The sequence below is a fragment of the Bubalus bubalis genome, chromosome 13, assembly GCF_019923935.1.
Source record: "Bubalus bubalis isolate 160015118507 breed Murrah chromosome 13, NDDB_SH_1, whole genome shotgun sequence".
Classification (NCBI taxonomy): Eukaryota; Metazoa; Chordata; class Mammalia; order Artiodactyla; family Bovidae; genus Bubalus; species Bubalus bubalis.
The window spans coordinates 66823295-66849630 of NC_059169.1; the positions used below are offsets into that span (position 1 = coordinate 66823295).

General features: G+C 43.7%; 1 protein-coding gene across 2 annotated transcripts in view; it reads right to left on the reverse strand.

The window, feature by feature from the left end:
• The window catches only part of LHFPL6 (LHFPL tetraspan subfamily member 6), a 237005-nt gene extending 211487 nt beyond the window's left edge, over nucleotides 1–25518 (reverse strand). Inside the window, exons 1-2 of one of the 2 annotated variants that reach the window (XM_006055497.4) lie at nucleotides 25152–25518; nucleotides 23067–23642 (exon numbers count right to left, since the gene is read on the reverse strand). In XM_006055497.4, coding sequence (XP_006055559.1) covers nucleotides 23067–23451 — 385 coding nt within the window. In that variant the 5' untranslated portion in view covers nucleotides 23452–23642; nucleotides 25152–25518. Of the gene's footprint in view, nucleotides 1–23066; nucleotides 23643–25100 lie in introns of both variants that reach the window. The other variant, XM_006055496.4, reaches the window with a different exon arrangement.
• Nucleotides 25519–26336: the final 818 nt, after the last annotated feature.

Genomic DNA, 26336 nt, shown 5'->3' on the forward strand with positions numbered 1-26336 from the left:
CTTTCTCCTCCTCAGGAACCCCCTCCTCAGGATTTCTTATCAACCTGCCTAGGAATTGACTCTCTCAAGATGCGACATTCATTTCCTAATGATCGTGTGTGCATGCATGCTAAGTCCATTCAGTTGTGTCTGACTCTCTGAGACCCCACAGACTGTAGCTCACCAGGCTCCTCTGTCCCTGGGATTTCCCAGACAAGAATACTGGAGTGGATTGCCATGCCCTCCTCCAGGGGATCTTCTTGACCCAGGGATCGAACCTGAGTCTCTTGCACCTTCTACATTGGCAGGGGGGATTCTTTACCACTAGCGCCACCTGGGAAGCCCCTTAATGATCATTCGTCTTTATAAACCTACTCTCTACAGAAGGCAGTCTTCCTAAAGCACACATGGCACTGTTTTAAACCCTTTACTGACTCCCCTTCATATCAAGTTAAAGCCCAAATTCCCCAAAACAGTCTAAGACAGACCTGGTCTGTGAGTTAAGCTCACAGAGTTCAATAGCATAGAATAAAGGTGAAAACCTCACAGCACTGTGGCTCCTCGCTTTCCTAAACCAAAATCCCCTGCTGTCTATACAGTGCTGCCAGCTCTTCCTTAGCAGTGGAACACAGGGAGTGGAGCTGAATCTGGATGTACCAGCCATAAACACAAGCAAATCTCTCTCTGCTTTGCCTAGCCCGTTCCCTCCTAGGATCCTGGAAAGCTTTGGAGGCTGGAAGCAAAGGAAACATATTTCTTTGCATTCCAAACCACAAACTCACAAAATCTAGGTAATTGAAATCTAACTTCACCTCTGAGAAGATTTATATAATTTTAAAAGATCCAGCAGGATTCATCAAAGTCACGGCAGGAAAAGAGGAGATGATGCCGGAACCTTAGATGATAGAATGATAATCAAAGAGCTAAGCAAGAAAATATTCAGATAATTAGCATTTATGTGCAATAACAGTTTAATCATGATTAAAGCTATGGTTGGTTGAAGATGGTTTCACTTTAAGTAATATCAACTGTCAATCTGGTAACAACTGTGTGTGTGTGTTGCTTTTAAGTGTTTAAAGCAAAAGCCTAAAATAAATGAGGCTGTCTCTTGAAGAGGAATGTTTAAAGTACGGAAAAGCCTATAATTTCTTTTACCCATGGTTTACACTCTTCATCTTCTTATCCAATCCGATTCAGTAAACATGAATCCCTAATCCACATTAGGGCAACCATACAACCATTCCATAGAAAGTATTAACAAGAAAAAACTAACCATTTCATATAGTCTAAATTTTAGCCAGTCCTAGGAAATTTCAACAGATGGATGCCTCATCCTATACATCAGGCTGAAAATGAATGTTCATGCCATATACACAAAAGGTTATAAATGTAATAATTAAAGAGAAAACATATGAACTGGACAATGATATTTCACCACAGGTCAAGGAATTCCTAAGTAGTATTTCTATCCTGCATAAGTAATAATCAGATAGCAAAATAGCAAGTTTTCACAGAAATACCTGGAAGTCATCCTAAAGCTAATACAATCAAATATTAAATAAAACATTTAAGACACAGAACAATTTAAGAGTTACTCATCTAAGGCTCAGAATTGTAGTGGATTGTTTGTTTTATAAACTTTGTGTATGTTTGTCACGCTGCCCACCGGGAATCAGATGGAAATCTGATACCTTTTTCCAGAAATGGGTACAATATGCACAAACACTGGGTCAGATGTAGATCTTCTACGAACGATGAAATTAGAAGTCCTAAATTAGAGGCTCAAGTCCTATGCTCAATAAACCACTACACATTACATGTATTGCCTATTATTCAAATACCTCTCATTAAAGAACAAAAGCTTCCAGATGGCCAAAGGGCACATGAAAAGATGCTCAACATCACTAATTATTAGAGAAACATAAGTCAAAACTACAATGAGGTATCGCCTCATACCAGTCAGAATGGCCATCATCAAAAAAGCTACGAATAACACATGCTGGAGAGGGTGTGGAGAAAAGGGAAGCCTCCTACACTGTGAGTGGGAATGTAAATTAGTGCAGCCATATGGAAAACAATAAAGAGGCTCCTCAAAAAGATAAATGTACAGTCATCACATGATCCACCAATCCAACTCACAGGCATATATCCAGAAATGACAAAACCTCTAACTGGAAAAGACTCATGTGCTCCAATGTTCGAGGCAGGTCTATTTACAATAGCCAAGACACGGAAACAGCCTAAAGGCCCATCAACAGATAAGCAGATAGAGAAGATTCCATTTCACAATGGAATATTACCCGCCCATAAAAAAGAATCAAGAAATGCCATCTGCAGCAACATGGATACACCTATAGGTGATCATACTAAGCCAGAAAAACACAAATATCATTTGATATCCCTTGTATATGGAATCTGAAATATGTTACAAATGAACTTATTTACAAAACAAACAGACTCACAGACATAGAAAACAAACTTCTGGTTAAGAAAAAGGAAAGGGAATGGGAGAAAGATAAATTGGGAGTTTGGAATTAACAGATACACACTACTACATGTTAAACAGATAAACAACAAGGCCCTATAGTATAACATGGGGAACTATATTCAATATCTTGTAATAGCCTATAATGGAAAAGAATCTTAAAAATGATGTATATAAATATAACTGAATCACTTTGCTACATACAGAAATGAACACATTAGTATATCAATTATCCTTCAATCAAAAAAGTCAATGATTAACCAAAAAAAATTAAAAAGGTAACCTGAACTATTTTTCCTCTCTTTCCTAACTATTCAAATCATAGATATTTCCAAGCTTAGTTCAAAACCTACACATGGGTCCATGGCATCTGCTCTGATCGTTGCAGAGAAAACTGAGGTTTGTTACCCTGACAGAAGATGTACAGCTTTACATCTCCCTCTGTGTCACAGCAAGGGAAGGACCGTGTTACAGAGGAGAGAGGGACAGGTGGGGACTCGCCTAATTTATGTCTGAACCCCAGCTGGCCAGACTCCATGCTAGCTTGCTCCATGCTAGCTTGCTCCATGCTCTTGGCCTCTCTAAACCTCAGCTTTCTCATCTGTGAAATGGGGCCAACCCTCCCTTACAAAAATGCAGCAAAAATTACAAATGAAAGTGTCCACCTGATGGTGAGTATATACTAGATCACAATTCCTGTTATTTAGATTTTTCATCCATTTTTGTGTGTTTAATCTTGTACTCCCAGCTCCACTGCCGAGCAGGCCTTGGCATCAGGATTTAGCTGGATGATGATAGGCCAAGGTTCCTGCGAGTTGAGACTCTCAAAAGAGGCTGGAAGCATGGAGAAAGGGTACTGGCAGGATGTGGTTCCTTCCTTTACCTGCAAAGGAAGTGGTCTAACACATTTCCATTCTATTTCCTCCTCCATGCTCTGCCTCATCAAATGGAAACACCATCATGACCACATACATGGGTGACCAAAGCTACGGCCCCTTCTGAGGGTAGAGATAGGCACAGGGAAGAGATATAGAGGCAGAAAGATAACAGAAGCTCTGGTGTGTGGTCCAGCTAATGCCCACAGCTTCATTTCCGAAGCTGCAAATACACTTGCTTGCATTTTCACACTTTAACACACAGTTAAGTGATGACTTTTTAAAATACATTTCCCCAGGCTACTAGCATTTCATTTTCTATCGATATTAGATTTAAAACCATGATCATGAAAACCCACAGACAGTCCTATCACTTTAGCCATAACGTCTTCCCCCCCCACTACAGAATCTTTATGTCCAAGGATCGGGAGGGACAAGTGGCCAGATTTATCATTTGCGTCATTTTAACTCCAAAAGGTCTGGTAATACGTGATATGCCACGAAGGTATCAATGACTAAAGGATAAGGTAAGAAGCTGCAAAAGATGCTGGTAGCAGGTCACAAAGTTCAAAAGCCCCGGGGCAGGGAGGAGGCGGGGAGGGTCCTGGAGGGAGTGAGGGTCTTCCCTGCGGTCTTCTCCTGTGCCTGGTTTCTCCCTGTGGCTCTCACCTCCAGCCATGGGACAGCTGGGCTGGAGGCTGCCGAAGCCTCTCCATCATCAGATTTACTTTTGGCAACTGAAGGCTCATCCGTGCTGACAAGTCTGATTAGAAATCACCAATTTACTTTTATATCTGCAGAGACCAGAAAGGGGCCAACATTTACTTTCCACTCAGGTTTATGTACTGAGCGAGCAGCCCTGGAGGACGTATCTCTTCCTTCTGCTTTATTACAATTCAATTTCGCTTGTAAACTAAACCTACCCCCGGGGATTTCTTAAAATATAAAGGTTTCTCTTACCTCTTCTTGGGACAAGGGACTCTTTGGCAATTCCATTCTGAACGTGTTCCTATGTCTCCAAAACCGAAGAGGAAATAAGCTCATTTGTCATTGCTCTCATTTTAAGATCATTTACCCAGAGTTCATACTGACTAAATTTGGGTCAACATGATTTACTGGTGCAACACAAGCTTCAGTCTGTAACATACTAGCGCTTGCGGAAGAGAACAGATTGCTCAGGTTTGTGGCATTTACTGCTTTAAATTTTATGCTAAGAAAATTGGTGCAGGCTGACTTCAAAGACGGTAAATTAACCATTAGTTCAAATCTGCGGTGTGACAGGTACTAGTATTAAGTACTTGTTCTCGCTATTTCATTAGGAATCAAAGAAGCAAAGCTTTCATACTATTAATATTAACTAGAAATGGAAGATTAGAATATAGGTTTAACTCACAAGCAAAACCAGGAGGGATAGAAATTCAAACCTCATACAAGTATATATTAGAACATTTACAGGGCTGCAAACTTAGATATGCTGAACAAAGTAACTGCGGTGAAATTTTGCTTATCCCTCCCTAAAAAAAATCTACAAATAATAAATGCCAGAGGGTATGGAGAAAAAGGAACCTTCAGGCACTGTTGGTAGGAATGTAAACTGGCTGCAACCACTATGGAGAATAGTATGGAGAAGTTCCTTAAAAACTTCAGAGTAGAATTACCATAAGACTCCTGATAAAAATGACTAAATCAATATGACGTGAACTATCTCACAGTAACATTTATGATTCTTGGCTATGTCAGTAACTGTCTGCTGGTTCAAATGTTACTAAAATGGGAACAGGTAAAGGAAGATAATCTTTGGAAATGAATTTCATCAGAAATATCTGCACTTAAACAGACCTCCGTTTTAAAGCACAGGGCTTGTTGTTTAATCAGGTCTGATGTTTTTGTGACCCAATGGGCTATAGCCTGCCAGGTTCCTCTGTTCATGGGATTTCCCAGGCAAGAATACTGGAGAGGGTTGTCATTTCCTTCTGCGGGGTATCTTCCTAACGCAAGGATTAAACCCACATCTCCTGCATTGGCAGGCGGATTCTTTACCACGGACCCACCAGGGAAGCTCTACCGAAAATTCCAACATATCTGTATTTTGCTATCATGTATGAGAGCAAGGAGAGATAACAAAGCCTTCCTCCGCGATCAATGCAAAGAAATAGAGGAAAACAATAGAATGGGAAAGACTAGAGATCTCTTCAAGAAAATTAGAGATACCAAGGGAACATTTCATGCGAAGATGGGCTCAATAAAGGACAGAAATGGTATGGACCTAACAGAAGCAGAAGATATTAAGAAGAGGCGGCAAGAATACACAGAAGAACTATACAAAAAGGATCTATACGACCCAGATAATCACGATGGTGTGATCATTTGCCTAGAGCCAGACATCCTGGAATGTGAAGTCAAGTGGGCCTTAGAAAGTATCACTATGAACAAAACTAGTGGAGGTGATGGAATTCCAGTTGAGTTATCTCAAATCCTAAAAGATGATGCTGTGAACGTGCTGCACTCAATATGCCAGCAAATTTGGAAAACTCAGCAGTGGCCACAGGACTGCAAAAGGTCAGTTTTCATTCCAATCCCAAAGAAAGGCAATGCTGAAGAATGCTCAAACTACCGCACAATTGCACTCATCTCACACGATAGTAAAGTAATGCTCAAAATTCTCCAAGCCAGGCTTCAGCAATACATGAACCGTGAACTTCCAGTTGTTCAAGCTGGTTTTAGAAAAGGCAGAGGAACCAGAGATCAAATAGCCAACATCCGCTGGATCATGGAAAAAGCAACAGAGTTCCAGAAAAACATCTATTTCTGCTTTATTGACTATGTCAAAGCCTTTGACTGTGTGGCTCACAACAAACTGTGGAAAATTCTGAAAGAGATGGGAATACCAGACCACCTGACCTGCCTCTTGAGAAACCTGTATGCAGGTCAGGAAGCAACAGTTAGAACTGGACATGGAACAACAGACTGGTTCCAAATAGGAAAAGGAGTACGTCAAGGCTGTATATTGTCACCCTGCTTATTTAACTTATATGCAGAGTACATCATGAGAAATGCTGGGCTGGAGCAAGCACAAGCTGGAATCAAGATTGCATGGAGAAATATCAATAACCTCAGATATGCAGATGACACCACCCTTATGGCGGAAAGTGAAGAAGAACTAAAGAGCCTCTTGATGAAAGTGAAAGAAGAGAGTGAAAAAGTTGGCTTAAAGCTCAACATTCAGAAAACGAAGATCATGGCATCCAGTCCCATCACTTCATGGCAAATAGATGGGGAAACAGTGGAAACAGTGGCTAATTTTATTTTTGTGGGCTCCAAAATCACATATTCAAAAGCAGAGGCATCACTTTGCTATCAAATGTCTGTCTAGTCAAGGCTATGGTTTTTCCAGTGGTCATGTATCAATGTGAGAGTTGGACTATAAAGAAAGCTGAGCGCCAAAGAATTGATGCTTTTGAACTGTGGTGTTGGAGAAGACTCTTGAGAGTCCCTTGGACTGCAAGGAGATCCAACCAGTCCATCCTAAAGATCAGTCCTGAGTGTTCATTGGAAGGACTGATGTTGAAGCTGAAACTCCAGTACTTTGGCCACCTCATGTGAAGAGCTGACTCATTTGAAAAGACCCTGATGCTGGGAAAGATGGAAGGCAGGAGGCGAAGGGGACAACAGAGGATGAGATGGTTGGATGGCATTACCAACTCAATGGACATGAGTTTGGGTAAACTCAGGGAGTCGGTGATGGACAGGGAGGCCTGGCGTGCTGCTGTTAATGGGGTCGCAAAGAGTCGGACATGACTCAGCAACTGAACTGAACTGAACTGATGATAGTATTGGACGAAAGAAGTGACCTAGCCGAAATCGGGAAGTGAGTGATAGTCACTTTAGTCCTGTCTGACTCTTTGCGACCCTATCGACTGTAGCCCACCAGGCTCCTCTGTCCTTAGAATTCTCCAGGCAAGAATACTGGAGTGGGTTGCCATTTCCTTCTCCAGAGGAAGGAAATTTTGCTATCATGTATGACAGTACTGGACACAAGAAGTGACCTAGCCAAAATTGGGAAGTAGAGGAGTGGTAATTAACAGTGTAACACAGAATGCAGTCCAAGCATGTCATGGGCCCCAAATAAGAATTGGGCTCACGTTAATACCTGGATTTAAAATTTTCCAGAATGATTTTGAGCAAATCATCCATCAAGTGGATGTAAATGTGCTAAGGACAGGGGTGTGCTGAGAGACTGCAGCAGAGGGACTGGCAGTCACACATGGGAGACAGTGTTGCTCCCACAGGCCTCCCCCAGAAATAACCAACGTTGGTCAAGTTCCAAGGAAACACACAAAAGGCAGGATTCCTTCAACTGTGCCATCAGAGAAGGCTTTATAGGGAAGTCAGCATTCAAAACACACCTTCAAAAACAAGCAGACTTCAGGCTTGCATCAAGGGGAGGAGGGACGTGGCCAGCCAAGGCACAGACATGAGATCTGGGTAAAAAATATACAGGAAACACTATGACATTCAAGCTGGGCAAAGCACAGTCCAACATAAGGATGCCAGTAGATGGTGACATGATAAATGGGGCAGGTGCTGCTGCTGCTAAGTCACGTCAGTCGTGTCCGACTCTGTGCGACCCCATAGACGGCAGCCCACCAGGCTCCCCCGTCCCTGGGATTCTCCAGGAAAGAACACTGGAGTGGGTTGCTACTTCCTTCTCCAAGGCATGAAAGGGAAAAGTGAAAGTGAAGTCGCTCAGTCGTGTCCGACTCTGCAACCGCATGGACTGCAGCCTACCAGGCTCCTCCATCCATGGCATTTCCCAGGCAAGAGTACTGGAGTGGGGGTGCCATTGCCTTCTCTGTGGGCATGTGAGGCATCTTGTAAACAGCCTTCATCCACTGGAAGCATGAGGGGCCATGGTCCCAGCCAAGAAGATGACTCTTGGGCACCACAAGGATGGAAAGAGGGAGGCAGGTGAGCAGGAACGTAGCCCGGGCAAAAGACAGATATCGGCCACTCAGTACAGGTCCTCTGAGCCATTTGAAATCAGTGTGACAGGGCACCATGACACTGCAATGAAATGTAATTTAATGCCTTTTTAATTAATGGTTTTTTCACAATTAATGGCTTTTTAAATGGTCACTCAGAGATCATGACTATCACAGTAACATATCTCAATAACATGTCTCAGTACAGTTACATATTATATAAACTTGCTCATAGAACATTCAAGGCAGTAAGATGTCTCAGCCTTCTACAGGATTCAGCCTCTGATGTCAAAACAGATGACTGTTTTACAGCATGTTCTTCTGCCCCATCTCTAGCCTCAATTTCAAAACACATTTTATCTTTCTCTAAGAACGCACTTGGTACAGTTTTTAAAGAATTATATACAAGCATCAAAGATATTTTCTTTTTATTTTGCTCAATCCCCCCCAGGATCAGAAACAAAAGCCCCACAAGCCCTGAATTGAGCTTTAATCTTAGAGAACATCACTGCAACATACAACTGCAAATATCACTGGCAAGGTTCATTTTGTGAAGATAAAAAAAAAAAAAGATCTAGCTGTAGAACACAATACTGAAGCTGGCTGTTGTTGGAATATCAATGACGTCTTTCTGAGGGAGAGTCCAGTGACCAAAGCCCTGAATTTATAAACTCCCTGAGGTCACAACCCTATATTATATTTACTTCTTTTGTTTCCCATGGCACCCACAGCATAAGGCTGCAGCAAGATTTTAAGATTAAATGAGAAAATCTGTACCAGAGTGTTTTGTATATTATAAAATGATATATTCAAAGGAGCGAATATCAGGGACTTCAGTGGTAGTCCAGTAGTTAAGACTTGGAGCTTCCATTGCAGAGGGCAGGGGTTCAATGCCTGGTCAGGAAACTAAGATCCTGTATGCCATGCAGTATAGCCAAAAAAAAACCCCACAAAAATCCTATTTTGTTGTTGTTGTTGTTGTTAGGGGAGAGAGGTTCAAAAGGGAGGGAAATAAGTACACATATAGCTGATTCGGGGTTTCCCTGGTGGCTCAGACAGTAAAGAACCTGCCTGCAATGTGGGAGATCCAGGTTCGATCCTGGGTCAGGAAGATCCCCTGGAGAAGGGAATGGCTACCCACTCCAGTATTCTTGCCTGGAGAATTCTATGGACAGAGGAGCCTGATGGGCTACAGTCCATGGAATCACAGAGCTGGACATGACTGAGCAACTAACATTTTCACTTTTCATAACTGATTCACTCTGCTGTATAGCAGAAACTAACACAACATTATAAAGCAATTATACTCCAATTAAAAAAATTAAAAAATATTTTTTTAATGTAGCTAGTATTAAGTGAATGAAACTCTAAAACGTTAGTTGACTTGGAACTCTAAAGAACTGATTTTTCTTTCAGTTAGTTTCTGTCGTTATTCAAAAAGGATAAAAACATGGATAGGTAGTAATCAAGCTATGCATCAGAGGAAAGATAGAGGTTTAAAGGAAGATTTTTCATGGAACCTAAGGATAATATTTAAAAAAATAACCACCAAGGTAAGCCAGAAAGAAAAACACCAATACAATATACTAACACATATATGTAATTCAGAAAGATGGTAATGATAACCCTGTATGCGACACAACAAAAGAGACACAGATGTATAGAACAGTCTTTTGGACTCTGTGGGAGAGGGCGAGGGTGGGATGATTTGGGAGAATGGCATTGAAACATGCATAATATCATATAAGAAACAAATCGCCAGTCCAGGTTCGATGCAGGATACAGGATGCTTGAGGATGGTGCGCTGGGATGACCCAGAGGGATGGTACGGTGAGGGAGGTGGGAGCGGGGTTCAGGATGGGGAACACGTGTACACCCGTGGCAGATTCATGTTGATGTATGGCAAAACCAATACAATATTGTAAAGTAATTACCCTCCAATTAAAATAAATAAATTAAAAAATAAAATAAAATAATGATCTCAGAAAAAAAAAAACCACCACCAAGATGGAGAAAACCCACAACATGGAAGTAGGAGCTCAAAGAAACAAACACACCTATACAGATGGTGGGCTGCAGTCCATGGGGTTGCGAAGAGTCGGACACGACTGAGCGACTTCCCTTTCACTTTTCACTTTCATGCATTGGAGAAGGAAATGGCAACCCACTCCAGTGTTCTTTCCTAGAGAATCCCAGGGACGGGGGAGCCTGGTGGGCTGCCGTCTATGGGGTCGCACAGAGTCAGACATGACTGAAGCAACTTAGCAGCAGCAGCAGCATACAGATGTTGAGAACACCTATTCAGATTGCACCTCAAATGATGATCTACGGGGGTCAAATACAGCTAGTAACAAGGTGTATTTACTAGGTTCCTAAGTAATAAGTCACCTGCCAATAAGAATATTATTAGTTCAAAAATTACTTTGGGAAATACAGCAGAGTGCAATAGCAAACTATAGGTGGAAACAAAGTTCTTTCTTTTAGTTCTTTCTCAGTCTGCTTCTATTCATTATGTTATCTTCATAGCTAGAATTCTGCCTAACCAGAGAGCAGGACTCAGTAAATATCTGTGTAATGAAGCAAGCTAATTAACTGTTTAAGTTAAACTGTAAAACTTTGAGTCAAATATACTATTGGTAATGGCTGCCATTTATGGGGACGCTACCTTTTCAGGCCTGATATTACCTGACTTACATGTACACCTCGCAGAAACCCAATGAGTGTTACTAAAAAGCAGAGACATCACTTTGCCAACAAAGGTCTGTCTAGTTAAAGCTGTGGTTTTTCCAGTGGTTATGAACAGATGTGAGGGTTGGACCATAAAGAAGGCTGAGTGCTGAAGAATTGATGCTTTTGAACTGTGGTGCTGGGAAAGACTCTTAAGAGTCCCTGGAACAGCAAGGAGATCAAACCAGTCCATCCTAAAGGAAATCAACCCTGAATATTCATTGGAAGGACTGATACTGAAGCTCCAATACTTTGGCCACCTGATGCGAAGAAGTGACTCATTAGAAAAGACCCTGATGCTGGGAAAGATTGAGGGCAGGAGGAGAAAGGGGCGACAGAGGATGAATTGGTTGGGTGGCATCACTGACTCAATGAACATGAGTTCGAGCAAACTTTAGGAGATAGTGAAGGACAGGGAAGCCTAGTGTGCTGCAGTCCACGAAGAAGTCGCAAAGAGTCAGACACAACTTAGTGACTGAACAACAGCAGCAACAAAAGGTGAAAGAACTCAGGCTGAGTCAGTTGCTTGCCCATGGCCATGAAGCTGTTGAGGGGCAGAATTTATCCCTGTCTGCCCAGATCCTGCTTTACAAGACAACGCACAACAACAGAATCATGTAAACACAAGAACAGAAGGCAGCACTTGAAGCTTTGTTAATAGAAGAGGGAAAAAGGCATTAACATTTTATTTTACTTATAGTCTTACAGAAACAGTTTCTTCTGAGATCTGACCACATGCAAAATCCTGAAGCATCCCACGTGGGGAAAACTGTTGTTATTCTAATCCCAGGCTGCAAGTAATGCTACAAAAACAATCTGCCACAACTTACAAGCTTAACAAGCTAAACAGGGAAAGTATAGAGAAATGAAAACATGTCCCTCCTCCAATATTTTCCACCATCTTAAAAACTCATCAGAGTCAGATTTCCAGATCTGCTCTAAGCAGAATGCAAGAAGATTATGGTAAAAACCACACCACACAAAGCGCGATTGTCTGAAATTACTCTGAAGTCAAATGTACATAAAATGGGGCCACACAGAGAAGAAGAGCTGGCTGCTGTGTAATTTCATGAAACCTGCTGGGCACCGAGGTCATGGGCAGCCAAAGTGAATTTTAAATGGTGCCAACCAGGAGGCTATAATCAGGACAGCCACCAGTGGGCGGATGAGATAAATGAACCAATTGACTTTCTTCCACCAGGCGATCAAAATAGGAATGCCATCTTTATGCATGAAACAAACAAAAAAAAAAACACAAATGTTTTTTAAGTTAAAATATTCATCCTTCACATCTCTGTCTTTTCACTACATTTCTAGACTCTTCTTTCCTCCAGGCACATTTATGTGAGTGAACAGCATGCAGTGTGATTTCTGTTCCTACCTTGAGTTTTCCTGCAACCTACTCCAGAAAAATAAAATCTATTCCTACACAGCACAAACTTCTCCATAACCCTGGTCCACCAGCGTAGCAGATGTCGAGTGGCTGGTACTATCCAAGGGCAAGCTTAGAACTGATGATGGAGTCAGACACAGCCAAGAACCTGCCTTCCAATCAGGACAGTCAAATGGTAAAAGAAAGTGTCAAGATGAAAAACCACATCTTTTTAAGAGTGAGTGAAGTAATACTGGGGCTTCCCAGGTGGCTCAGTGGTGAAAAAAAAAAAAAAATCCGCTTGCCAATGCAGGAGACACAGGTTCAATCCCTGGGTCAGGAAGATCCTTTGGAGGAGGAAATGGCAACCCTCTCCAGTATTCTTGCCTGGAGAATCCCATGGACAGAGGAGTCAGGCAGGCTACAGTCTATGGAGTCACAAAGAGTCGGACTCGACTGGGCAACTGAGCACAAACGTACCAAGTTACACTTCTCATAGGAGGTTCTCAAAGACACTATGGATCTATATATTTAAGCCTGATCTTTCTCATGAGCTCTTTGCCCATGTTGCCAACTACCCACATAACCTTCCACCTGAAGTCCTTGAGCCACAAACTGTGGATTCAGGAGGTGTTCTTTGGTCATTATCCTCCAGATCCTATGAGATGCACAAACTGAGTAGGCTGCCAAGCAGGGCAGCTTCTGCCAGCCTTAGCCAATTGGGCTGCAGACCTTGAGTCTTTTCTCCTCAGCACTGCCCATTGAAAAAGCCAAAAAGGGACTTTCTGTGATCCAGTGATTAAGAATCTGTGCAGGGGACATGGGTTCCATCCTTGGTCCGGGAAGATCTCACCTGCCACAGGACTAAGCCCGTATGCCACAACTACTGAAGCCCACGTGCCCTGGAGCCCGTGCTCGGCAACAAAAGAAGCACTGCAAACAGAAGCACCGCAACTAGAGAAAGCTCCGCATGCAGTAATGAAGACCCAGGGCACCAAAAATAAAGAAATAAATAAAAATTGATTTTAAAAAAGAAAAAGCCAAAAAGGGGCCGGTACAGGACAACGGGAGCTCTGGACATATTGCTATTGATTAAATTCCTTTGCAACATGCTTTTGCATTTGTGGGAGTCACATGACTTATGTCAGCGCAGCCACAGGCTCACTGGCTTGCAACTGAATTGGTTCTGCCTTGATGTTCTTATTTTCCCTCTCCTCCAAGTTCCCCAATAAGATTAAGTCTCACTGAACTGCACTTCAACTGCTTGGGCCTTGCTGCCCCCTCCTTAGGGATCAGCACAGCAAGGCTCTGGACTCTGGGAAACATGAGACAAATATAGACATGAAAGCTAGGATGGAAACACAAGCAGCGTGGCCTGGCAAGTTCCGTCTCTGTACCTCCTAGAAGGAGACTGTGGTTATGAGGTGGGGGACTCCCGCAGGAGGCGTGGTTTAGGAGGCAAGGTGACTACAGAGATTGTCAAGATTATAATTTTCTATTTAAATTAGCCAACACAAACCCTGAAAACAAAACAAACCTTCAAAACACATGAACAGCAGCAGAAACGATGTCTTGCCACTCACTAAATTGCAGAATATAGTGACTCTATTGTAGGTCCCACCTAGACAGGCAGAGAACGTGGAAAATCTTATATCTGTATCCAAGACAACGATGCGCATATAGTTGTCGGGGAGAAACAATACAGGGAGCTTGGATATTAACAGGGAGCCAAATGTGGTCAGGAGTGAGGAAAGGCTATATTGACTTTGACCATGAACCTATGTTCCCTTTTCCAGCTACACATGTGCTGGAATGCCACGGTCCCGTAGGGAATCCAGGTCTTCCCAGGTGTGCCCAAACCCCTCCCAACATCATCAGGTACAATCTGCTACCCATACAGAAGGTACCTTCGTAGACTGCAAGAGGGGACCATCTGGGTAACCTCATCATAAGATAACATTGGGGTCAGAGTTTTAGAAAAACTCTGGAGCTTAAAGGTGGAGATAAACACTAAGAAAGTCAGGTCTCATATGCAGCAACTCTCACCAAGGAGCACTAAATCACATGAGAATTAGATGTCATCACAGAATCATACCAATTTAGAACTTAAAGGCACATTTCATTTTTTCCAAAATTTGATTCAACAAACATATGGGAACTATAACTTGCACTGGAATAACACAAGGACATTTCATTGTTCACGGCCTTCAATGCAACTGACTTATGGCATAGAGATAATAATCATTGATAATATTAACTCATTAAGGCATAACTAGTTTCCTGTCTTGCTCTACCATATTACACACCTATAACATGAATAACATAAGCTATTACATATAAGCTATGAAAGGAATCTATTAGGTCTCCAAACTACACTCATTTACTCGTCTAAAAATAGGAGCCATAAAACCCTTTTGCCTCGATCTTAGAAATGTCTTCAAAATCGTTTTCTGATTCCCACAGCTTCGCTGAGGTCGTCTCCATCTCTGGCCGAGCCTGCTATAACAATATCCTCTTGCTGCCTTTCCTGGTTTTATTGTTTCCCCAGATCAGCCTTTATTCCTCATTGCTACTAGATTATATAGTTCGTAAGTCAGTTTCTCCCATAACCACTCAAAGACTTCACTCTAAAGTTGACCTTAGGTAAGTGTAGAATTCTTACCATGAAACAAAAATACAGACTTTCAGACCTGATTTTGTTCCATCACCCCCACTCCATACTTTACAGGATATTGCCATTTCCTGAACGCCCATCAGATCTTTTTATAACTCCTTGGCTTTGAGAATTTGACATTTCCACTGCTCGAAATTCCAAGGAGTCTTCTGCTCATCTTTCAGACCTAGTTCATCTAGTGCCTCTGTTATGAAGCCTTTGCAGACCCCTCCAGACACGAGGTCCCTTCCTCTCCTGTGCTCCTACAACATTTTGTTCACACTTCAGTGGACCCTGAACATTTTTAAACATTGGTGATTTTTGCCCATTCACCAAAACCCCCAAAAGTTCATAGTATGATATAATCTGCAACTTGGCTAAGGCGGGAACTAGAATTAAGTATTGTATTTTAGCCAGGATCCAGGAAAGCTGAAACCAGCCTAAGTATTTCAAACACAGAAAATGCAATATAATATAGGAAACTGGTTACACAGATGATGGAAGAGCTAAAAAGCCACATAGATGTTAAAGAGGTGACCTGGAAACTGGCATCAACCAAAAACTACTACCATCCATGAGACTGGAATGGTGTTGGAAGAAGAGGGCATCACCAATGACTGGAAGAACCGGGCTGTGTACCTGGTGAAGGATTGTTGACAGTGACAGAGGGGAGCTGTGACAGTGAAGGTCAGGGCTTTCCAAAAGGAGAGACAATTGCTGCCAAAGATGCTGCGAAGGGAGAGCTAGAGAGACAGACATACCCTGGCTTCTCCTTGCCTCCCGTTTTCCAAGTGCCTCCCATTGGCCTAATCTATCCAGAGGCCAGGAGTCAAGGCTTCTGGGAAATGTAGTCTCCTGTGAAGCAGGAAATGACTGGCACCGTGTGAGGCTGGTGAGCCCCTCACTTGGCAGCTGAATGAGCCTCACCAACCTCTCAACAACTATATGCAATGGAATGGACATCTGTGTCCTGAGTCCTTTGGACTGTAATTATACCTCACATGTTGGTTTCCTCCGTAAGACCATGAGCTCCTCCACAGTAGTGACCTTATCTCAACTTATATCCTAGTTGTGGTATTTGACATTTGGTAGGCACTCAATACAGAGAAGGCAATGGCAACCCACTCCAGTACTCTTGCCTGGAGAATCCCATGGACGGAGGGGCCTGGTAGGCTGCAGTCCATGGGGTCGCTAGGAGTTGGACACGACTGAGCGACTTCACTTTCACTTTTCACTTTCATGCACTGGAGAAGGAAATGGCAACCCACTCCAGTGTTCTTGCCTGGAGAATTCCAGGGACGGGGAGCCTGGTGGGCTGCCATCTATGGGGTTGCCCAGAGTCGGATACGACTGAAGCGACTTAGCAGCAGCAGCAGCAGGCACTCAATAAATACTGTTCAGTTCAGTTCAGTCACTCAGTCGTGTCTGGCTCTTTGTGACACCATGGACTGCAGTACGCCAGTCTTCCCTGTTGATCACCAACTCCCAGAGTTTATTCAGACTCATGTCCATTGAGTCAGTAATGCCATCCAACCACCCATAAACACTCATGCCCTGGATTTATAACATGTTATAACTCAGCACTTCCTAAAGTTTGTTGTGTTGGCCACTAATTCAAAAAGAGGCTACTGCCTATCATAGGTAAGTGGACTCTGCAATTTCCAAACAAGTTTGTGAAACACAGTGTTAAAGTTAACCTGGAAGAAAAAAAAAAAGTTTAGCTGGTCTCATTGTACATTCAAGCTGCAATTAAAAAAAAACAATACTGTGGACTACATGGCTTAGAAACAACAGAAATTTATTTCTCCCATTTCTGGAAGCTAGAAGTTTAACATCAGAGGGCCAGCACAGTTGGGTGGGGGCTCTCTTCTCCTTGTATCTTCACATGGGCAGAAGGGGCGAGGTGCTCTCTTCAACTTCTTTATAAGGGCACTAATCTCATCTGTGAGGGGTTCACCCTCATAACCTACTCATCTCCCAAAGTCCCCACCTTCTAATACCATCCCACTGGGCATGAGGATTTCAACAAATGAATTTTGTGGGAGGACACAAATATTCAGACAGAGCAGCTTGTTTCTTTATTGCAGATGATACAGTTCATTTGGAGCTTTCAAAATGTGCTTGAAGAGAGAGATGTAGAATTATGTAGCATCATGCAACATATATGACTATAGAACATACATGTTCTGTATTGCTTTAATTATCTTCACATTTGTGATATTTTATTTCTTTGAAATATTCCCATGAGGTAGAGAAGAACAAGGTCACTTACAGATAAAAATGTTGCTAATAAATAACTAAAACTAATACATCAAGTATTAATTGAATATATAAGATGTTATTTACTATTCTAAATATTATAGGGCTAGAAGGAAAATGTAAATATTCACCTATGTTAAGAGACTTATTATTCCTAATGGCCAGAAATTCTGAATTCTACATATAATACAAAATGGAATTTCAATTATTGCTGAAATAGTATGGTGATAGCATTCACAACTCAGCCAATAACTAATGGGATAACTTTGGGTGTCACTCTAAAATTCAGTGTTCATAACTGTTTAAAAAAAGAGAGAGAGAGACAACAAATTACCTGCCTTACTGGGGTGAAATAAGAACTGAATATGTTCTAAGGATCACCAGTCCCTTCAGGGATCCCATTGCAAATTACTTAGGAAAACACTTAATACTACACCTTCCTCATGCCCCCCAGGAGGTTGCTATAGGCATCAAAATACTCTAGATTCTGTGCTGTAATGAAATTTATTAACTTTCCATAACCAACTGTTTCTCCAATCTACTTGTTTCCCAAATGGTTCTGCTTTTCCTGTTTACAGCCACTGGTATCCCCCAGGAATCTGTGATCCCTTGAACACGAACGTGATGCCTTATGAAAACAAAACTACGAATTTTAATGATAGCCAGGAATAAACGTTTTAAACTTGAGGCTGTTACGCTTTCTGATTATAAGCAACACGCACACAAGGACACCCTTGGCAAGCTAGAGTTAGCTGCAAAGTTCAAGAACCAATAACGGAACAGTGATGACTCTGTATGAGGAGCAAATCAGATGCATCTTGAGATGCTGCCTATGTATTGTAGAGTGAGATAAAGCTGTCTTGAGTGTGTTTTTTAAGTTTTTCTTTTGAAATGATTATGAATTTACATGCCTCAGCTGGTTTTTCCTATAACTGAAAATACATGTTTTACAAGGCAATGGGACAATTCATAAATCTATGCAGATGTAAATCTAGTGAGATTTAGTTAGTGTGTCAGTGAGACTTGATTTAGTTTAGTTTATGTGGTTTTTCAGGTAGTCATGTATGGATGTAAGAGTTGAACCATAAAGAAAGCTGAACATCAAATAATTGATGCTTTCAAACTGGTGCTGGAGAAGACTCTTCAGTCTCTTGGACAGCAAGGAGATCAAACCAGTCAATCCTAAAGGAAATCAACCCTGAATATTCATTGGAAGGACTGATGCTGAAGCTCCAATACTTTGGCCACCTGAGGCGAAGAAGTGACTCATTAGAAAAGACTGATGCTGGGAGACATTGAGGCTGGAGAAGGGGGCGACAGAGGATGAGATGGTTGGATGGCATCACAGACTCAATGGACATGAATTTGAACAAACCTCGAGAGATAGTGAAGGGCAAGGAAGGCTGGCATGCTGAGTCCATGGGTTTGCAAAGAGTTGGACACAGCTTAGCAACTAAGCAACAACAAATGAGTTAGTGAAGCTAACCAGTCCAGACAGACCCTGACCTCAGAAGTGTCAGCTCTCCATGCATTAGCTGGTGGCAACAAAGGGAAGTAAGTTAAAGATCAGATGATGCTCTTCGAAAGACTCTACTCCACAAGAACGAAATGAAGATTTGGACATTATGGGTATAGTGGCTTTTAAGTGGCTCAGAGTTCAAAGCAACTCACCTGGACTTTACACGGTAAGGTTAGAGGAAGGAGGAAACAGTAGTTCGTGATCTCTAAGGTGTAATTTAAAGAGGAGCAAGAAGAGCTCTGCCTGTTGCCCCAACTGGCCCAGGAAATGCCTGGATTTCTTAAAAATTAGAGCAACTTCTTACGGTGAGGACACTGTCACTAAAGGGCCACTCTGCCCATTAACACACCAACACTTATTTGCCTTATTTCTCAGCTGCCACGTGACAGAGAACCTGGATGTGAAGGAAAGCAGAACGTGACAAATCGTCATGCCTGATCAGGTTTAAAGTGGAGCAAGGGGAGGAGACGTTGCAAGCCCTCATCCCAAAGGATGAAAGACAAGTCCAGGTGGAGCCCTACGGTGAGGGGCTCCAGAGAGGCCATGATGCTTTCAGCACAGAGATGGGTTTGTGGCAAGAAGCACTCTGTCATCATTCCTGTTGTGAGTGGCACTTAACCATCAATTAGTTGAAGAGATGGTCTCGCCTGGCTTCTCTGAACAGAACTGTGTCTCAACTGGAAAGTTAGTTGTTTACTACTGATTGGCATTCCACACTCATTGTAAACACATATGTGACTCGCATCCAAACGAAATATGGAATAATGCCTATTTGGGACTCCTCCGAGCCCTCTCATTATAGCACCAGCAATTTCCAAAGATGAAATCTACAGATTCGGACCCTGACAATTACAAGCACCCGTGGGCAGAACTTCAGTTCAGTTCAGTCGCTCAGTTGTGTTGACTCTTTGCGACCCCATGGACTGCAGCGTGCCAGGCCTCCCTGTCCATCAGCAACTCAAACTCATGTCCATCGAGTCGGTGATGCCATCCAACCATCTCATCCTCTGTCGTCCCCTTCTCCTGCTGCCTTCAATCTTTACCAGCATCAGGGCCTTTTCAAATGAGTCAGCTCATTTGAACTTAAGATAGCCTTAATATGTCTTTACAGTGTTCTTACATGCTTCATTTACAGAGCCCGTAAATAAGATATTTTTCTAATGCATACGTCAAAAGTTTGGTATTAAGCTTTAAAAAGTCTGTTAAAGTATTTAATGATGTATCGGAAAGGACATAATATTGCATTCCACAAACAGAAACATTACAACCTCTATCTTCTCATAACACCATTACTATACTTTCAGCACGGGAACATTTTTACTAGACATGATACTTTTCAAAGGCTTTCTACGTGCCTGTTAAAAATTCAATTGAGGATAAAACTCAACCCAAGCTGGTTTTTAAAAATTATGACAAAGACATGACTTAAAATATAAGATGGAGATGGTGGCAATTAAAGTTTATGAGCAAGTTACTGCAAGAAAGGCAGAAGCCACTGACTCCTCGGAGGACTTCTCTTATAGGTGGTAAATGTCCGTGGACCACAGTGCCCCCTCTGTGTTGTCCCATTCGTTTGCAGGTGACATTTTAACCTCGAAGCAGCCACAGCAAGACGATTCAAAATGAAGTTGACACTGTGTCCTTTAACGAATTCCAAAGTACTGCAGGGCTTTTACTGCCTGATGTTACACCATATGTGCACACTCTGGACACAGCAGGCAGGGTTCAGCAGGATGCTTCTGCACGCAGCCATGCTTCCTGTTGTTTTTGGAGCAATCCTAAGTTTAGCTAAACATAACCTTTCTGGGTGGATCATTTTTTAGAAGGAGAATACACCTTATAGCAGAGTGCCCTGTAATGTTGACTGTATTTTGAAAGCACAGACATTGAGTAGATTCACAGAACTCAGTGATTTGGTGCTGTGCTGTCTTTATGAAACCTATTTTATGAAAACTTTCATAAAATTATTTATCACTCAAGTTTTTATGCATAAAAGCTTGAGCAAGTATGAAATGAACAGGAGGAATTCTTTCTGAAGCATTTTTTTGGTCAACTGGTCTATCACTAAAGTGGTAGTGATTAATGGCAAACTTTTCAAAATCTTTTCTGTAGCTCAAGTTTTTTTTTAATTCTAAAATGACGACTGTCTTGGGTAGTGGGGATATATTTACTTACTCGGGTCCTCAAAAGGTTTGAATCAGAAAATCCCTCTTAGGTTTCACATTCAGAATTTTTTTCTGCAGGATATGAGTAATCTATTTGAGACATGCTAATAAGAACCTATAGCCTCAGCTCAATGTCAGTAACTCTTAACAAGTGAGAGTTCATGAAGAGCATATACGAGGGAAAAAACAGACCTTTTAAAAGTATACATAACATCTACTATGGTCTTTCCCCTTGAGTTTTCTGTAAAGTAGAACATTAAGCTCTTTATAATTCCCCCAAATCTATAGATAGCTTAGATAGAGAAGCATAAATCTCACAAGTCTCAGATTTACTTCCTGTTGCCTTCTTGCATGAGACATTTAAAGGTAATCAATAAAAACTGATTCCTCTTCGTAAGCACTTTCCTGTTGTACCATAAACAACAGTAGCCTCTGCCCCATAGTGAAGAGGAAAAAATGAAAAGTAATGTTTACCAGGAGAAAAAGAAATTACCCAAGTATTTTTCCTGAGCCAAGTGAAACACAAACAGCAAGTCAAAAGTTTATTCTTAAAGAAAAAAAAAAAAAAAACCTTTTAAATATTCCTGGCATTAGTCCTGTTTTTCAAATCTGAGGTATCAACAAATTTTTAACTCCGGATTTGTATTTCTACTCTCTGCAAAAACCTCATTCCGTTTCCTAATGGCTTTCCGGTACTGTCCTTCTGTAGGAATCTATACATCACACGCAAGACTTGTGCTCAACGCTGAACAGTAAAGGAAGGACAGTTAAGCCCCCCAATTACCTCCTAGGGCAGAGTGAGCCACAAAACCCCAGGGAACAAATAGATGAGAACAGAGTTACATCTGGTAAGGAAATGAAGAACTGCAAACAACTGGATCTCTTACTCCAAAACACAACACTCTAGGCCCCTTGCATTTTCAGCACAAGAATTTTCATACTCAAAACGTTACTTGAAAGTTTAATATTAGATAATCTGAAATCATCTGTTGGGATGTCTCCAATATGTAGACTCTATCTGAGGACTCTGTAGTGTTTTCTCCTCTTCTGGATTTTTCACAAAAGACTGCAAGAGAGCACCCAAAGAAAGAGCCGGGTTGCAGACTCTTACTTTGCGATGAAGTTACAAATATATTTTATATGTTTTCCTGGCTTCCTGTTTCCCCGTGTTCTGTACTATCTGCAGAGGTTGTCATATTTCACCAAGGCGGATTATAAATCAAACAAGTTCAGCCCGTCAGGTTGAAAAATGGAGGTGAAAGGCACAGCGGAAAATAAATAAAGTATAATTAAAACCATATGACCAGAAATACTGAAGCAATACTTGTTGGAGGAAACCCAAGTAAAAATCAAACCTTTTCTGGTGTTAGTGAGACTAGCCAGCCCATTTGAAATAAGCACACATCACTTGTTAAAAATTCCTTTTTTTTTTTTCCTTCACAGCAAAAGCAGTCCTAACAAAGTAATTAAGCCTATCTTTGTGGCATAGTGAAATTCGTAATTGTTCATGCAAAACTGATCTCTCATTTAAAACTGTAATCACTTATTTAGAAACATAATTTAAGATGGGGCAAGGCTCAATTTTATATCCAACAAAGAGTATTAAAGGCTTATGATGACAATGTTGAGTCAAAAACCTTTTCTACTTTTCGTGAAGTTTTCATCTCTTAAGATCTCAGAGTTCCAGAAAGACACAGATACTGTAATTGCTGGTTGTTGATCGTAAAGAGCCAGTAGGTATAAAATCCAAACTGTCTCCTCTCCAACATTATAAACAACCTACACGTTACTGCCCCACAGAGGTGGTACTTAGCAGACCAACGATGTACATGTTTGGGGATATACAGAAATTAAGAGCTCTTGATGTTTATAAAGCAATTCCAGTAAAGAATCTCTGACTTTGGCAATCTGTCCCCAAAGCCACTCTATATCCACATCTCCCTATCGTTCCAAGTGTCAATTACCATAATCTCAGTAGACAGCTGGAACACAATTTTCAATATTGCTCCAGGATTCCAGTAAACAAGTGAAGTTGAGCGAAGTCACTTACCCCCCAGAAACTGAATTCCTCCGGCCACTCTTCCTACGGTCCGGGAGATGAGCTCCGACACGCAGCAGCCCATGAGGGCGGTGAGAGCCACCAGGAGGAGCAGGCCACAGCCCAGGCCGGTCACGATGGTACAGATTCTCCATTCCGCGCTGGGAATGCCCTGGAAAGAGGCATAGCGCCCACACTCCTCAACCATCACCATCATCTGCCGACTCTCATCGTGCACGGGATACGAGCACCTCCGGAAAGTGCCGAAGGACACGGGCTTGCCCAGCTGTGATCCCCAGAGCCAGTAAGGCATGAAGAACCCCACGCAGGAGGTGGCTGCACAGAGAAACGACAGCAGCGCCCAGATGACCCCGGTGCAAGTCAGACTGGATGCCATCTTTCACCTGACAGGGCAAGGAGGACCCAAAGTAACTGTTCCGGGTCTGCAGGAAGAAGTAAAGGCCTTCAAACTACCGGTTCCCCGCAGGTAATCCACAGTTCTGTGAAGGGAGAGTGGCCACTAACAAAACGGATCTTCAGTCTTACTGGACATCAACTTCCCATTCTCTGCAGTAAGGATGCTGATCCCTGGAAAAACCACAACATTAAAGATTAAATGTCTTTACAGAAAAGATACGACCAACTCAGTTGGTCTGCAACTTTCAATTAACACCCATTCAGAGGCACCTCCATAGTTCAAAAGTGAGAAGAACCCATTCTATCAACTTCTCCGTAATTCAAATTTTGTCAGACTGGCTTAAAGCTTTTTCACGTACACATGTTCCCTAATTAACTCCGACAGCTACTTACTTAAAGAAATGCATGACTTATTCCTACTTGCCAAGCCAGTGAATTCATTTCATATCCTCATGTTAAAAAGAACATAGCATTTTTACTGGTGGTAAACAGAATTCTGAATGTTATACTAAAATAACCATAGTGTAGTTTATTCAGTTGGCTTACAAGTTCACACTCATAATTTGCAGCAACTTTTCTGTGTTCCTTTAGGTGCATTAACTCTCTGCATGATCCCGAACAAAATAATTAGGCTCCTTTTCACAATTACAGACTGTCTAGGCATACAGAGTGGATGGGACTCTTTAGGCGTCTTGCCATGCTTATTCAGTAGTGTTTGGGAATGCCTTCAGTCTCAACTATCTTCTCTAGTGTCAACAAAAGAAAGCCTGTGTACGACTCATTTTCATATCTGCAATTCTGATTAATTGCTTCTAATTAAATTATTGGAACCATCTTTCCCACTGAATGAATGACTGTGTCTCATCTGAAAAAGAGTCCATACCTTCCAGTCATTCCAGGGGTTCCACTTGCATCCTGCCCTCCCTTTTCAAACAGTTCCTTAGAACCACCTTCCCTACTTTTCATAAAGAACACAGAAGCCCAGAGCCCATGCACCCCACAGTCCCATTCCCAGGACTCCAGCTTTCAGGGTCCATCTCAAATCCTCCCCCTCTCCTTTCCAACTCTCGCCCCTGCCCTTTGCTTTCCACCCACCGCCCCTTTTCCACTCCAGTGTGTCATTCACTCCAGGGGAGCTCCGGCTACTTTTTTTTTAATCTTGTCAACTGATGTCAGCATCAGCATTAGTCGCTGAAGTTGGTCTGTCTGGGCCCTGAGGCTGGGGCAGACGCGGGGTGGGGGGGGGGGGCACTAAGTGGGTGGGGAGGGGACCCTCAACTCGAGTTGGGGCCAGGCACCCCGGGGGGTAAGACCAGACAAGCCCTTAGCCAGCCAGTCCCCCGCAACGGCCGCAACCACCCCCACCCCGAAGACACACAACTATCCTTTAACTCCCCAAAGGGGAAGAGGGATATTTTCCAGCCGGCCCTGCGCGGAGGGAGGAGGTGAGGATGGGGTCCCCCACCCCGCCCCGGAGGCAGACGGACGCGGCGGGCCGGGCGAGCCGGCGGGAAGCCCAGCTCAGGAAGTCCGGAGCCTCGGGGGCAGCCCAACTCCGGCGTCCGGGGACGAGGGCGAGAGAGAAAGGCGCGGAGCCCGCGCCCCAGGGCAGCCGCGCGCTGGACTCACATGGCTGGCGGGCGGCGGCCGCCCTCCCTCCCGGGGCCGGGGCGCACTCACAACTTGCTGTCCCTCCCAGGCGGAGCATCCACGGCGCGCCTGACCGTCCTTCCTTCTTCGCCGCGGTCCGCGACAGCCGCGGAGCCTCCGGGGCCGGCCGCGGGAGAGGCGTGCAGGGGCCGGCAGGGGGCGGAGGTCTCCGGGAGGACGCGCGGCGCCGCGTCCGGGCAGCCCGCGCTGCTCCGGCTCTCCGGCGGCGGCTCGGGCGGAGCGCTGGGGCGGTGCGCGGGGCACCGGGGCTCACGGGCGGAGGAGCCGATCTGATCTGCCTTTGGCAGGCGAGGCACGCAGCGCCTCCTCCCCTCCGCCGCCCAGCCCTCCTCTCGCCTGTCCCCTCCCCTCGCGCCCGCCGGGACCCGGAGCGGACGCGGCCCGGGCGCGGCCGGCGGGGACCCTCCCGCCGCGCGGGGCGGGGAGGGGGCGCGGCCCCTTAGAGCCGGGGTCCCCTCCCACCTCACTCCCCTCAACCTGAGCGGCTTTCTCGGCCCCTCCGGCCCCGAGCCCCCTCCCGCCCTCCTCGCACCGTCACTGCTTCCAACCCGAGAGTGGGATGGAGGCTGACAGACCGAGAAGTGGGGGAGAAAGTTGCTGGTCCTCTGGGGTGCTCCCCGGCGGGGGGGCGGCGGGGGGACGGGAGGGGGTCTGGGAGCTGAGACACGCTCCCTGGCTGCTCTCCTGAGTCTGGTGTTTGGGGTTTAAGCTCCGGCTTCCGACCGCCTGTAGGAGATGGAGATGGAGAGCAGGGCTCTAGAGACTGGTGCAGTGATTCCTTTCGAGCTTTCCTGGGATGTGGTCACTTTGGAAGGGGGTGAGCAAGGCCAGTGTGGGCGTGGGAATGGGAGGCAGAGAGCGGAGAGCCCCCTCTGGGGTTCCGTCTGGCAACCGCCTTTCCAGCCAAGCCAGAGGAAAAAAGCAGGGGAAGATTCCAGCAAACCTCTCCCAAGAGACCTCCTCTTTGGGAACCTCTTTCAAAGCGTTTCTCCCTGTCTGTCCTCTCTCTCCCCCTTCTATTTCTGTCTCTCTCTCACTCTCTCTCTTCCCCTCCCTCTCTTCCCTTCCACCTTTCGGTCCAATCACTCTTGCAATCAATACTTCCATTGAATTTCTTTACCTAGAAAACACTGGTTTTAATTCCCTCTTTGAACGTCAGGTCTTTTTTGCTTGTCCTTAGCGCTAACCCCTTTG